A 14897-nucleotide genomic window follows, 5' to 3' on the forward strand; every position below is an offset into this window, starting at 1 on the left:
AGAAATTGTATTTTCTATAAAAGGATTGAGAGAATCTCTTACGTTTAACCTGTTATGATAATTCAATACATTTTGTTGATACATACATTCTTTTGATTCCAATGTATATCCAAATCCCCTGTCGCCATGTTCTTTGAGAATTGAAAGCTCACGTTGCAACAGGTAAGATCGGCGGTTAGACTTTCCTCTCTTTCTCAACATGCATAATGGATGGGAAGAAAGGAAGGATAGTAAAAGAATGACTAAAAAGAAGAAAAGTGAGTCGATAAATGACAGTAAGATCGATCGTAAGATGACAGAATGATGCGACAAAAATAAAATGCAACATGGGACGAGAAAATCGCAGAGACTCATAATTCTGAATATTATTTAATTCATGTTCTACAAAATATTGATTTCTTTCTTAAGTAGATGACGTCAAGTTGTTTGTTATATTTTTGGGAGCAATCATTTCTAATTAATAATCGCAGAAATAGGCATATCTGAGTGAATGATTTTACGTCTATGACTTGTCAAGTATGCACGAATGAAGTTTCTAAAGTGGATTATCAATTACAAACTTATTCCGCTTTTAATCTGAAAAAGCTTACTGAATGGCAATGTTTCGGAAACTATCGGGTCTTTGAATCTTAGAGTTTCACGAATGTTTTTATGCATGTTAAAACCTAATATCTATGGTAAATCTGTTTCGTGTCGACGTATAGGGAGAGTTGAAATCAGTGAAGATTTTGCGGACCGTTGGCACGCGACGAATTAACAATGGCGCTGCGCGCAACTTATAATGTGCCTCGCGTTTGTTGTTTAGATTGCAAATAATTGGCCGGGACAAACTTTTGACCCTATCAACAAGTTCTCGGGATCTCTAAACGTCGTTAATTACGCCACAGTCGGCCCGAAACTTTTAACCCTGATTCAACGCGCGCTTCATCAGATTGGTGGATCCTTAAAAGTTCCTGTTATTCTCGTGGCATGTTTCCCGTTTTCAAACTCAGTTTAGACGAATGAACAAAGTGGTAATTACACCGTATACTCGTTAACAGAGCTTAGTAGCAAGAATGGTAACAATCGGCTTTGTTGCGAATTGGAGAAGTAAATGCATATTATATAGATACAAATTCTGGAAATGTAAACTATTGTTTAAAATTTAATAAAGAAATTAGGTAAATATATTTTACTGTGTAGTAGTGATTATAAAAACGCGATTCTTTATTTAAAAATAAAACAAAAATAAAATAAAAAACAGTAACTGAAATCTGGAATGCTTAATTTGAAATTGTTTAGATTTTTAAATATTAAAATCTCTACATACATACAATGAACATTTCTTCAAATGCACGAATAAAACAGTAAAATGTTTTTAGTTTGATTATTTCTTGAAGAACTACCAAAAATTGCTGATTGTGCGATGTTGAAGAACAATGCATTTTAATCCTTGATCAACGAAAACAAGAAGTCGCACTATATGCCAAAGTTGTAACGGAACTCTCAGATATTGGACAATTACCTACATTATTAAATTATTAAAACTTTACACAGTTGGATAACAGTACAGATAACAAGAAAGTTAAGAAGTAACATTTTAAATGAGTATATTTTTGAGTGTTAAATACTGTTTTTATATACTGTTAATACTTTGCATTCTCTAAATTTTGATATAATAAAACGTTTGCAGTTTTTTGAAATAGAATCTTTCAACGTTTGTTATATATCTCATAAAGAACAGTTATACACCTAACCTAACCATTAAACTATCTAATAAGATAATTAGATTCTTTATTATCTACACTGAGCGAAAAGTATTTTGCGACTATAATTACATAATAGAGTAATTATGGTTGAGGTACTTACTTTTATATAGTTATTATTGCTATAATATTAATAACAATTTTATATGCATAGATTTTTCAATTATAATTATTTTTATTATATTTATAGTACAATCTTAATATACTTTCCTATACATAAATCGCAAATTCTATTGTAGTATATAAAATGTTATGGTTGAGTGAATGCATGTTAAAGCTATGACAACAATAATGTAGTATTGAGTCAGCTATAATCCGCATTGTTTTAAAACAACTATATAAGTAAAATTGTAGTAATTGTAGAAACTATTTTTTTCTTTCAGTGTAGATTGTATAATAGATGATTGAGTTGTTACGTTTATACATATACGTATAAATGTATGAATACATATATACGCAATATCTCGTTTGTCTTATATTGTTGTAATGTCGATGAGCCGTCGACGATGACTCACTGTAAATTCCACCATGAAACGTTGCTCGAGGCTGTAATCCAGATGGATTTGGAAATTCGCAGGAAGCATTGTGGTTCCTCCGAGGAAGGAAGAGCGTTATAACGACTCGCTACGGCATTCCGTGGAGAGAGCATGGTCCATGATGCCGCTAATGCTCTCTCCCCCTTCCCCCTCCCCTTACCATGTCGCGCGCGCGCTTCGCAACCGCAAAACCTGCTCGTGTCTCACATAGGGGTTAGGAGGGGGGGTGGCTCCAAAGGGGCGTGGGAAGAGGCAGAGCTTAATTACGTACTACCTGGATATGCACGTTGGGTAAATTGCTATTAGTGGTTTCGGAGACACGTTAAAATGGTTACCACAGCAACGGCTTTCATTTCTGTCTCAATGACAAAGGGAACGATGAAGAGTGATGAGCGCCAGGCTTTGAGCCGTGATATCGGGGCGCCGTAGGGTACGCTCGTTTACGTTTCAAGGTTCTGCGACATGATTAAAGAAAATATTATCAAAGGCAAAAGAACTCGAAAACTATTGTATACCAATTCTGTTAACATTAACTCATCTCGATGAAAGTAAAGATATTATACGCGAGCATGTGAAAGTGACAGATTTTTTCTTACAAAAGTAGGTATTTTATATATTTAACAATACGCAAAAATTTGAATTTTGCACCTAACTTAATACGCAAAAATGCAAAGAGAAACATCTGAAATATCGAGTTATTCTGCTGTCCAATATTGTAAATAATTTTAACAAGGTATTGCACATCAGTGTGCAATGCGCATTTCTGTTTATAATAAATCTCCCTTATTCAGGATCACGATTTACTGAATGTTCCTTGCAGGGGCACGTCTCGAAACTGAGATGATGATTAATAATGGGGGCTGGCTGTACCGAACGGTACATTTTTTATCCGCGTTAATACGAGACTACTTTCGTATCGTCGTAACGAGAACGCAGAAGAAGACGGGACGGAAAGAAGAGGGGGGGCGGAGGGGGTTAGGGCGGGAAGTGGAAAGGGTGAGCCGACAGGGCAATGCATCAGCGGTTAATGAGCAAACTTTAATATTCTCCCGGACTAAAACCTACCCCTTACCACCACCTATCTTCCACCGACCACGAGCCAGCCCCTATGTTCCGGAACTCGCAAAGAGAGGGCGGCGGGCGCGGAGAGGAGGCGGGATGACACGGCGAGCGCGATGCACACGACTGCCATAATTATTGTGCGCCGACGGAAGAAGGACGAAACAACGACGAGTAAGCGGGGTCGGCGAGACCCCCTCGCCGCCCCTCGGGGTCGTTTGACGGAAAAGGTGGTGGAAGATAGCTGGTCCGCGGCACGCAACGTGTTCTTTCGGCAGAATTTGGCGCGTCAAAGTCGTCTGCATTCATTAATTTCACGGGAGGTCCAATTAGAGCGGTCGAGTCGCGCCGGTTGAACTCTGATACGTTGGAAAGGGAGCCGCTATCACGGCGCGACGACGGCTAACTGGCTCATTTTTTTCAACGCAAATTAATATGTCGATAAGTAAAGTCTTGTCTCTCGACCTGCCTTCGTTTGTTTTATTTAATTATTGCAAGACACACACAAATAATATTCATATGCCTTAAATTAAATTTATTGTTTTTTCTTTAAAAAAGAGAATGAGATTTTTGAAACAATGCCTGTCAATCCTAAATAATGGAATATCGTTCTTTATTCTTTTTCGTTAAATATCAAAACGTATTTCTTCAATGTATTATAAAAAATCTGAGGTGTTTCAATTAAAATTTAAACAATAGTATCTTAATTAAAAATTCTAATGTAAAAAATAGCTGCCACACACAGCATAGAGACATACGGAAAAGAGGCCGTTTTACTTTCTCTCCTTTTTCCATCTTTACATCGTACATTCTAAAAGGGATGTTAAGCTCGAATATGAAGCTTTTTCGCGCGTATCAGCAGGAAATTCTGCAGCGCCGCGAACCAAGAATGTGTTAACGACTTATAGGAGAAATGTGCGGGAAAGAGAAATTGAGAGAGAGGATATGAGTGCCTGCCTCGCGCAGTACAACACTGTGATGTACTGTCTTTTGCAATTACTGATACCACGCGGTTCTGTAATGGCGATAGGTAGTGCGCGCAGGTATAGTTTCAATTTCGCTCTTATGCAGAAAAGTCCGCGCATAATATCGGAGGTATGATTTCGCACTGAAATTTCATTATGTCGAATACCGACCCCGAACGAAATTTTCATTATTTGATTATGAATCCCCGGCGGAACATCCGCATTAACACTGGAACGTTAACAAGAAGTAATCACCAAATAACATTAATATGGTTTGATATGTAATATCAAGGGATCCTGTTACCAATTGCTAAGATAACTTAATAAACGCAATGTAAAAATAATGACCGTTCGATGAAAGCTTTATTATTTATGCGTAATGTAATATTATTAAAATTATAAAATCAAGAACGTTTATTGTATCTCAAGACACAATTATGTACAATTATTAACAAAAATAGGTTTCGCTTATATTTCTGTGTACCTCGAATATCTTCCTCCATTCTTTTCTGTATCATGCATCATACATGTTGTACTCGTATAAATTAAATATAAAATTGAGGAAATTTAATGTGTATTTTAAAATACAATTATGTATAATTAATTATTAACAAAATATGTTTCTCCTGTCTTTCCCTGTATCTTGCATATCTTTCCTCATTTTTTATTCAACGTTCTTTCCTATATCACGTATCGTACGTGTTATATTTCTGCTCTATTCCACAACATACATGTTATTGCACATCGACAGGTCAATGTCTGTGGTGAATGTCGGCTCGGCCAGGTGTGACATCAAGGTCCACTGAGCTAGCATAGATCCCGCGTTAGTCGGCATTTTTCCAAGCGACTTTACGTAAGGGGATTAAAGCGAAATCGAGCTTTAAATTGATAGACAGAGAGAGAGAGAGAGAAAGAGAGAGAGAGAGAGAGAGAGAGAGAGAGAAAGGGGGGAGAGGGAGAAGGAGAGAGAGAGAAAGGGAGGGAGTGCCATTGATCGGAGTCGGTTTCACTTAAATCGCCGATGATGCATGCTAACTGGCAGTCGCGCCCATTAGATCGATCTCCCGAGCGGAGATTGTCTATAGGTCCATACATGACCACGATGCTCGTAATTGGCTTCATCGGCATAACCAGCTGTTGTGTCTGGCGTCTTTCATCATTCAAACGGAACAGCCTGTTCCTTCACAGACTCGAGCAGATATATGAAAGTAACGAGAGCTAATTATAGACTTAAATAAAATAAAAAGTTTAAGTTTATTGAATTTTCTTCCGCAAAAGAGAAGACTATGAGCTGCGACAGTTTGGTCAACCGGCAGTCATTTACTTATTTATATTCACATTTTCATAATTTTTGTAATTCCCTACAAACACTAATTTATACCTTAATAAAAAATTCTAAACTACATAAAAAATTTATGGCGACTACATTTTGCTGTTATGCAATTCATCAAATTAATTGCACTTAATTTCAAGACAATGCCCTCTGTTGATGAAATAAAATTAGTGTAATACTAATGTAAATATTGGTAATACCGCGTTCTTCATACCTTGCATAATTTGGATTACGCAAAAACAGTCGCAGTTAATCGTTAATTTGCGAGTCGCACGGTAGCGTATACTTCGAGGATAATTTAATTAAAATTATAATGATGTATTAACTGATAGAGATCCGTTTACGGTAATGCATCAGTGATACCACGCATATTTTATATACCCGTACAATGGTCGCATCTAATAATTTATGTATAGTCGACGATGCGTTTTCAGAGAAACGGGTAACCGACATTACATAATTCATTGAATTTATACGAGCAGGATAGCAAACTGTATGGACTATAACGTTATAAATCATGACGGCTGAAACAAGCAAAATCGAAGGACGACGGCGGCATAATATTTTTCGTCAAGAATGTTTGCAGCGCAATATAATACCTCTTAATAATGTGTGTATAAAAAGTGACGCAAATTTATTTTAATTTAAATATTTACAGCAAGCGTAATTAATATTAGAATATTTTAATATGAAGAAAAATACATGATGTATATATTTCTAATTAAATTTTTGTCAATCAGAATTATTAGTCAGAAACTAAATATTTGTCTCTCTTTATTTAATGAATTATTTAAGATGTCGAATTAATTGATTGAATTAGCAGCACCATGTTGAGATACAATTAACAATAACGAAAATAATTTGTAATTTTAATATATAAATATATAATCAATATTGATGTTTATTCTAAATTTCATATATCCGGGGATAACATTAAAGACATATTGAAAGTGTTAAATGCAATGTATATCCCATGTGAGGAAATCGCTCCGAGGATTCATTATCGGAGCGGTTTCGTCGAGCAGCGTGGCACCATGGAGACATGCACGCTCTGCAGAGTGCTGTGCATTATAGATTATTGTTGCCCCCATTGCTACACAATCTACATAGATATACGTTATACAACCGTCCCGACGTGTTCCATCACGAGCGCATTCGCAGCGGCATACGCGAGCATACCCACACATGGAACGTTATAGCCGTGTACTAACTTTGAACGATGCGCGATCGAAGAAACAAATTTCCCACCTCCCGCCTCCCGTGTCTTGATAAGTACACCGCGCGTTTGATACGTCATATCGAGAACATATTGCTCTCGATTATTATTTTTACAGAATTGATAATTGTTTTGACTTTATTTCACATCGATCGTTATTTCTAACGCTTTTAATTGTAACGTTTTATTGCACGTCGAGTAATTTCTTTTGCTTCGTAAAACGACGACCTACCCGATAGTTCGAGCCTTTAGATCTTGTTTACGATGGGTCTGCCTGCAGACGCAAACGAAAACTTATAATAAATAATTGGTCTTAATTGTACCGGGAACAGGAGTATCCCGTCTTGATGAGAAAACTCGCTAGTACATCGCTTTGTGAATACTCGAGAGAGTATTTCTTTTTTCCCTTCTTTCGACCGATTCGCAGTTGCTATCATTAATTGACCAGATAGCAATTTCTACTATCGATGTAGTGTCTTTCCGTCGATTTTCATCTTTGTAAGAACAGCGTAATTTCCGATAAAAATGTGGCACGTTTTATATCCCTAAAAAGGTAAATCTCAATTTTACAACATGAAATTTAATGAGGATAAGTTGTTAATCTCAAACGATTATATAAACGATTATATCAATCCTCTGTTCTTCCATAATATATAGATTATTATAGATTATTTTGTAGTCGTAATAATACAGCTGAAGTATGCAAATAAATTAATAATTTATTGTTTATTATAAATAAATAATTTTTATTTGTTTATATACATTAATAAAATTATAAAACCAAGATTAAAATAGTAAAAAATATATAAGTACTACTTAACAATATAATAAATATGTGTTAATAACTGTATTCTTGAAGCTTACTGAAGCTAAATTATTTAACATTATATAAGGAATAAGATCAGTTTAAACAATATTGCTCACAAATTGCAGAATAATTTAAATTTTATATTTTAATAAGATATTGATTGAATATATTAAAATACAAAACAAGAATTGAATATAAAATGTTGTTTACAAAATAACTTGAAAATAAGTATAACAAAATAAACTAATATTATATAAAATAAACTAAAATATAAATATACGTGACTCTAAACTATGGTGGACAATTCAATTTGAAGTATGCATCAGACCACCCAAAGATAGCTATATTAATCAATAAAAATTCGAATATCCGCAAAATTTTTGATCGCTCGTGAGAGATACAATGTCCATAAAATTTTCTATTACTTTTACTATATGGCGGGAATTCGGCAGTGGTCTGTTTTTTACCAAAATAAAATGTTTTTTCAAGCGAGCTCACGCATGACAGACGATATCGCTATAACTAAAATAACAGCCTTATTTCACACGGAAATTTCTATTTCGATGAAAACCCCGCATTCTCGCGCGCTTTCTCTCTCTCTCTCGCTTTCTGTCTCGCGTGATTTACATCTGGCTTGCGACCAACTTCGCTCGTAATTATCCGTGTAATTCGACCGATCGAACGATATGCTTCCGAATATCGCGATATCAAGGATCCACGATTTTGGTATTTATCCCCGCACGCTCATAAATCGCTACGAATTACGCAATGCGCTCCCTTCGCGCGCGCCACTATGACGCAACCATTATCGCCATGAATTTTGAAAACGATAAACTTTCCATATGTATGGGACCATATTACCAATCATTACTATTCGCAACTGTCAATTAAATCGTTTTGGTGACGTTAATATGTAATAACGTCGCTCCAGATGCTGTGTACAATGTACTATATAACAATTTACATTTTTTCTTGATATATGAAGACATATAGTTGGCATACATATGGCTCTCGTGTAAACATAAAATAATATTTTTCTTACGCATTAATAATTTTTTTTGCATAAATGATCACCTGATTTTTACATCCCAATTAAAAGTCATAATTAAATTTTTGAAATATTACTATTATTATTAATTACATACCGCATATTTAATTGTTCTATAATTTATTAGTATTATTTGAGGACAACATATGTATAGATTTACTTAACATTTTCTGAAAAAAGTAAGAAGAAACCAAAAAAATATTGAAAAAACAAATAAAAGAAGAACACATAAAAATTACTGTGATGTGAGCTTCATTTTTTTCGAACTTGTGTAAAAATCATCCCAGTCGCCGTTCCTGGATTAATAGTGTTACTTACAATCAACTAACTATTTTGAACTAACGTTTTTTGAATAGACAAATTTACACTGTAACGGCGTGAAAACTTTATTATCCCGCAAAATATTCTTCTATAGGTTTCAAATGGAGCGGCGGATTGAGTTCTGCGAATCAAGTTTCTTTTGTTATAACATTTCTATTCTTTTCCGTAGAATGGAGTACTATGCTTTATGTAATCTTACTTAGTGACGCTATTGTTGTGCGATTATTTAAAAACTGCATTATAACAAAATATATTGAGTTGGAGACTTATTTTGATATTAAATATACTTAGCAATCAAGGAATATTTTATCACAGCATTTTCTTTTTGTTTTGAAGAGAAAAAATAATTGATTTTGAGATAAGAACGCCAGACATCGTTAGAAGTCTTTAATTTACATTTCTATTGATTGCAACAATTAATTACAAAATATTATCTTGGTCAATTCAAACTAATCCTTGAACAAAGTAACGATGAACATGTACAGTAGACATCATCTATGTTTCTCTTTGCCCAAAGGGTCAAAATTGTTTACCATTTACTCATTTACTGTTAATGAAAACGTGAAACCAGCCACATGTTACTTCTGCTTCCTCCGCCAAAATAACCATGGTCACTCATGGGTTACAGTCCTGGCCGCAGCAAAGACCACGGAGCAGGGATGACCTCCAAGTTTCGCCCGTGGTTGTATATAACGGAGTGTGCAACTCGAGGAAATATCAAACTTCGCTAGTTTCATATCCCCCGCATCAATACTGAATTATGTGACGTTCGTGATTCGAATCCGCTCTTCATCTCAACTCTTCATTTCAACTCTCGAATTTTGTTATCTCAATTTTGAGCAAATGCATTATTCCACATCTCTATTCCGCGAGAAGATCGGAATAAACACTCGATCGGAATAAACAGAAGGAAAAAGAGGGAAAAAAGTGAAAAAAGAAATGCAAAGTTATTTATTAATTAATTATAATTAATGCTGACTAAAGGTGATTTTAAATTTGCAGAAATCCGAACATTATCGATCATCATGGGAGAAATGAGACTCTTTTACCAGCTAGTAGGGAAAAAAGCCGATTTCGCAGCTTGTCCTGGGAACAGTACGATCCGGTACATCAAAAATACTTAGAAATTGGTAAGTAACATTATATTTATCTGGTAGTGCGCATTTTGCGACATTTGATACGAATAAATGGATATTTTAAGGCTTCTCGCTCACGTGCCACTATTATTTCAGATTGTGACGTCAGAAGCGAGAAAATATATAAATAAAAATTCTTGCGCAATATATTAAAATAGAAATATATTTTAATAGCAACATTTACAATCGATACAACCGACTTGTAAAATATACCGCAAACTATCTTTTTGTTTCGAAGAAAAATTAAATCATATTTATTTCTGTATATATTATTAATTTGATAGTTTATTAGATGTGAACAAAGCTTATTTTTAGTTATGCATAAATTATTTCCAGATATATGTTTATTTAATTCAATAATCAATTGTAAGTGTTGTTTTATTAAAACATATTTCTATTTTTATATGTTTAGCAAAAATTTTTATTGTACATTTTATCGTTTCTGATGTGACAATCTAAGACAGTAGTGGTGAGTGAACAGAAGCATTAAACATTAAACTGAATTAGAAATAAATTTAACAAAATAATAACAAAATCTCCAAACTTTTATTTTCATTTTATCTACAGTATCTAAATTGAAATATATAAAGAATCTAAAATAAAACGACATTTTATTATATTAAATTATACTGGAGCTGGATTTTATGTCAAACTTGCAACTGTACGCTACATTATTTATACCGTAAAGTAACTGAAGTGAAAAGTTCAGAATCGAAACAAAGAGAGAAATGAGCATTCAATTATTAAATCCGATAAAGAACTTCTGATTGTCGTCGCACTGCACCAGCGGATTAACTTTTCAGAATATCAAAAGAATTAGCAAAGCACGGTAATTCCTCGTTCTCGTTTTTACGTGAAAAAAAGGCCGAATATAAATGGCTGAACAAACAAAGATACTCTTTTGGTTTCTGAGCAAATATGCTCGAAGGGTTTATTTCGAGGGCGCGGGCCACTCGACGTTCGATTAGTCTTCACTTAGCCGCGCGCATGAAGAAAACGCTGGCTGCTGTCGAGTTAGCTCGAATTAGAACGGGTCAGATCCCGGGCGAGCTTTCATCGTTTCGGTACGTGAAGAAAGAAAGGACCGGGAGAGATGAAGTGTCGCGCCAGGAACATGGCTTGCCACTCGTGTGTAGCTATTCGAGCTCGAGGAAAGAGTGGCTAGAGACTTTCCGCGAAGTCATTTTTATTGTGAGGACTGTGCTCGAGCACGTCGTAGATGACGTGAAATGAGCCCTTTGACCTGAAAAAGCCTGTGGCTTGTTCCGTAGGCTATCCATTTACGTGCCCGCGAAAAATCGTCCGCGTTAATTACTTTTGCACAGCATCACCATACTAATATCAACGATACTGGGTAAAACCCTGGACGTTATATGAGTGTGTGTCCAAACTTGCTTAAAGAAGAGAGCTTGACTTTCCGATTTTTTAAGTTATTTTTCTCGAAAAACGAAAACCTTCGGTGAAAAAATTCTAGTTTTTAAATAATTTTTTGAGAGATACTGTCTCCCTTTGGCTTATACCAAAGATATATGAAATATGAAATATGAAATGTGAAATAAACTCGCATGTCAAAGAATTGGATTTGACTTGAAAAAATTTTTTTATCAAGATCACACTACCACGAGAGAGAGAGATAGTCCAGTCAAAATACGGAAAAAAAGGGGGGGTACCTAGAAAAAATTGCAACACAAGGTTTTATTACGTCATTGTGTTCAGAAAAATATACTGAACAACATATTCAAATTCCGCCATTTTCCGCTATCCCCAAGTATGTTTTTTATTAACAATTTATAAACAAATTTGTTTTTCTCCACAAATACGATAAATTTGAAATTTTTGTAGACATCAAAGTTGTAGAGCAGACACATATCTACAAAAAATGTTCTTATGAATTTTTGAAATATCTCATATATTATTTGAGATATTTGCAACAAGAGCTACTAGGCTACGCGCGGAGCGGAGCGGAGAGTTCTAACAAGCACACGGCAGTCTCTACCGGTCGCTGCTAGTTCTCTAGGTTCTAAAGGAACTTGAGTTGCGGTTTTTGATACTAGTATATGTGTCTATGTATACACACACAATATATATAGGTCAAGATGTTCCGGGACTGTTTACGTTTTTTAATACGTCCTGGAATATATATATATACAGATTCAAAATCCCAACGGCCGTAGGACAATTTTTTCCAGTCCTGGAAACTGCAATGCCTTTACCCCCGCTTCTGGCCTATATATATATATATTATATATATATATATTATATATATATTGGTATGGACAAATTTTAATGACTAAGGGCGGAAAATGTTCGTCTTGAAAAGAGCTTTTGAAAGGCGTGTGGCCTTTAGTACATATATGCGCAATTCAACATGGCGTCATGTTGAATCTGAAATTTTGAATTTATCCCTTTAAGCAGCCATAACTATGACGCCATGTTGAATTGCGCATATATGCCACACGCCTTTCGAAAGCTCTTTTCAAGACGAACATTTTTCGCCCTTAGTCATTAAAATCCGTCCATACCAATTTTGGACAGAGGGGGGGGGGTAAAAGTGACGTGATTGTCCCATATATATATACACTACCCTCTATAAGTTTGGAAATACTCTATAAAATGCAATATACAGAAAATAGTACATAATAGTACATATGTTATCCAACAGGCTTTTAAAATAAAGAATTTTCATTAATTTTTACATTCCTCAAAGTAACCACACCTTTTGCTTTAATGACTGCCTTGCATATTCTCGGCATACGGTGGATCAACTTTTAGAGTTCAGTTGGAATACGTTTCCATTCTTGCTGGAGAACTTCCCAAAGGTGCACCTGTGACTTGTGATTCGCTGCCGTTCAACAAATTCAACTCCGAGCACTTCGGTGTCGCGAAATAATCATCCGACATATTTTCGGCATGTACAAGTGTTGCAAGTGTCCCAGGTGGAAATATATTGATTATTTGAACGTCTTACGATATATTCATACAAAAAAAATCTGCACAGATCGCTGCCGTGCGACTATTTATCTGTAAATAGTCGCACGTACGGCATCTGTCATAGAGTTTTTTCCAAACTTATGAGGGTAGTGTATATATTAATATATATATATATATATATATATATATATATATGTGTGTGTGTGTATACATAGACACATATACTAGTATCGAGAACCAACTCAAGTTCCTTGTAGAACCTAGAGAATTAGCAGCGACCGGTAGAGACTGCCGTGTGCTTGTTAGAACTCTCCGCTCCGCTCCGCGCGTAGCCTAGTAGCTCTTGTTGCAAATATCTCAAATAATATGAGATATTTCAAAAAATTTATAAAAACATTTTTTGTAGATATTTGTTTGTTCTACAACTTTGATCTCTACAAAAATTTCAAAATTCATCGTATTTGTGGAGAAAAACGAGTTTGTTTATAAATTGTTAATAAAAAACATACTTAGGGATAGCGGAAAATGGCGGAATTTGAATATGTTGTTCAGTATATTTTTCTGAACACAATGACGTAATAAAACCTTGTGTTGCAATTTTTTCTAGGTCTAATCGTATTTTGACTGGACTAAGAGAGAGAGAGAGAGAGAGAGAGAGAGAGACATGGCGGAAGGTGCTCGCCATTTTTCACCGGAAAAAGTCTGGTGAAAAATCGCGTTGAACCAATAGCCTGCATTCCACGTTGCTCGAGTCAACTCGAGTCGATTCTCCGAGACGTCCGCGCGTGATCCGAGAAAAATGCGCCGTAAAAATGGAACAGAAAGGGCGGATACTTTCCCCTCCTTTCGCAATTAATTTTTTGTGTGCCTTTGTCTCTTATCTGGATAGAATAAAAGTCCCCGGTCGAGAGCTGAAGTCCGCGGTGACGGAATTCTCACTCGAGATATCGATACAATCATATCTAGCGTATTCATGGGGATTCATAAACATTAGGAAATTATAAATTTTCTATTTTTTACCTCTTTCTCGTAAATCAATCTAATCGTATGATTTTTTTATTAAACGTCATTAAACTTTTATAGTTTTAATGATATTTTTTTGCCATGAAAAGTCTTGTTGTTATAATTGTATTTTGTCTAACTCTAATTGCAAATACTCAGTTGTTATACACAATGTCACAATAGAAACGCCTGAGCGCAATTTGAGAAACGACAGGCATTATCGAAGAATCTGTTTCGAATTTTACGTAGCGAGAAAATTCAATAATCTTTTGTTCCTTCGATTCAGTTTAATCATCGATTTCCGGCAACTCCTGGGGATGAGGCGGGCGGGGCTTTCCGAAACGAAAACAGCAATCGTCGGCTCGAGTGGTCGTTGTTTTACGTCCCGGCATTCCGCTTTTGTTCGCCTATCCGCTTTCTCGCCGCAACGCTCGCTATCTACTTCGCAATAGTTTTTACCCCGTCCAACCCTGCCTCCCCCTTCCTTTGTAGCTACCCCTTAGCCCTTATATAAACGTACTTTGCTTTAGCATCGATTAACCTTCATGTCACTTGAAATATTACTCCGTCTTATTTACGCTATAGTTGTCTTAAATGTTGTATATTTTTTGAAAATTCGGTAGGCTTATCTTGATAGTTGGATTTATCATTGGATGAAGCATGCCATCAAATTTGTTGCGCTTTTATCTTAATCCTTACGATACAAAATTACGTGTATAAATATGTAGAAGTCTTAAAATCTATTTTGTATTATTTTTCTTCAAACACACACACACAGTCTTATTATATTTAAATTA

The 14897-nt window shown here is 35.3% G+C and overlaps 1 protein-coding gene across 3 annotated transcripts in view; it reads left to right on the plus strand.

The window, feature by feature from the left end:
- The window catches only part of Nlg-4 (neuroligin 4), a 232164-nt gene that overhangs the window by 176734 nt on the left and 40533 nt on the right, over positions 1 to 14897 (plus strand). For all 3 annotated transcript variants that reach the window (XM_071794143.1, XM_071794146.1, XM_071794145.1), the window contains exon 10: positions 10034 to 10161. In XM_071794143.1, the coding sequence (XP_071650244.1) occupies positions 10034 to 10161 (128 nt within the window). The remainder of the gene's footprint in view (positions 1 to 10033; positions 10162 to 14897) is intronic.

Source organism: Temnothorax longispinosus, chromosome 11, assembly GCF_030848805.1.
Source record: "Temnothorax longispinosus isolate EJ_2023e chromosome 11, Tlon_JGU_v1, whole genome shotgun sequence".
Classification (NCBI taxonomy): Eukaryota; Metazoa; Arthropoda; class Insecta; order Hymenoptera; family Formicidae; genus Temnothorax; species Temnothorax longispinosus.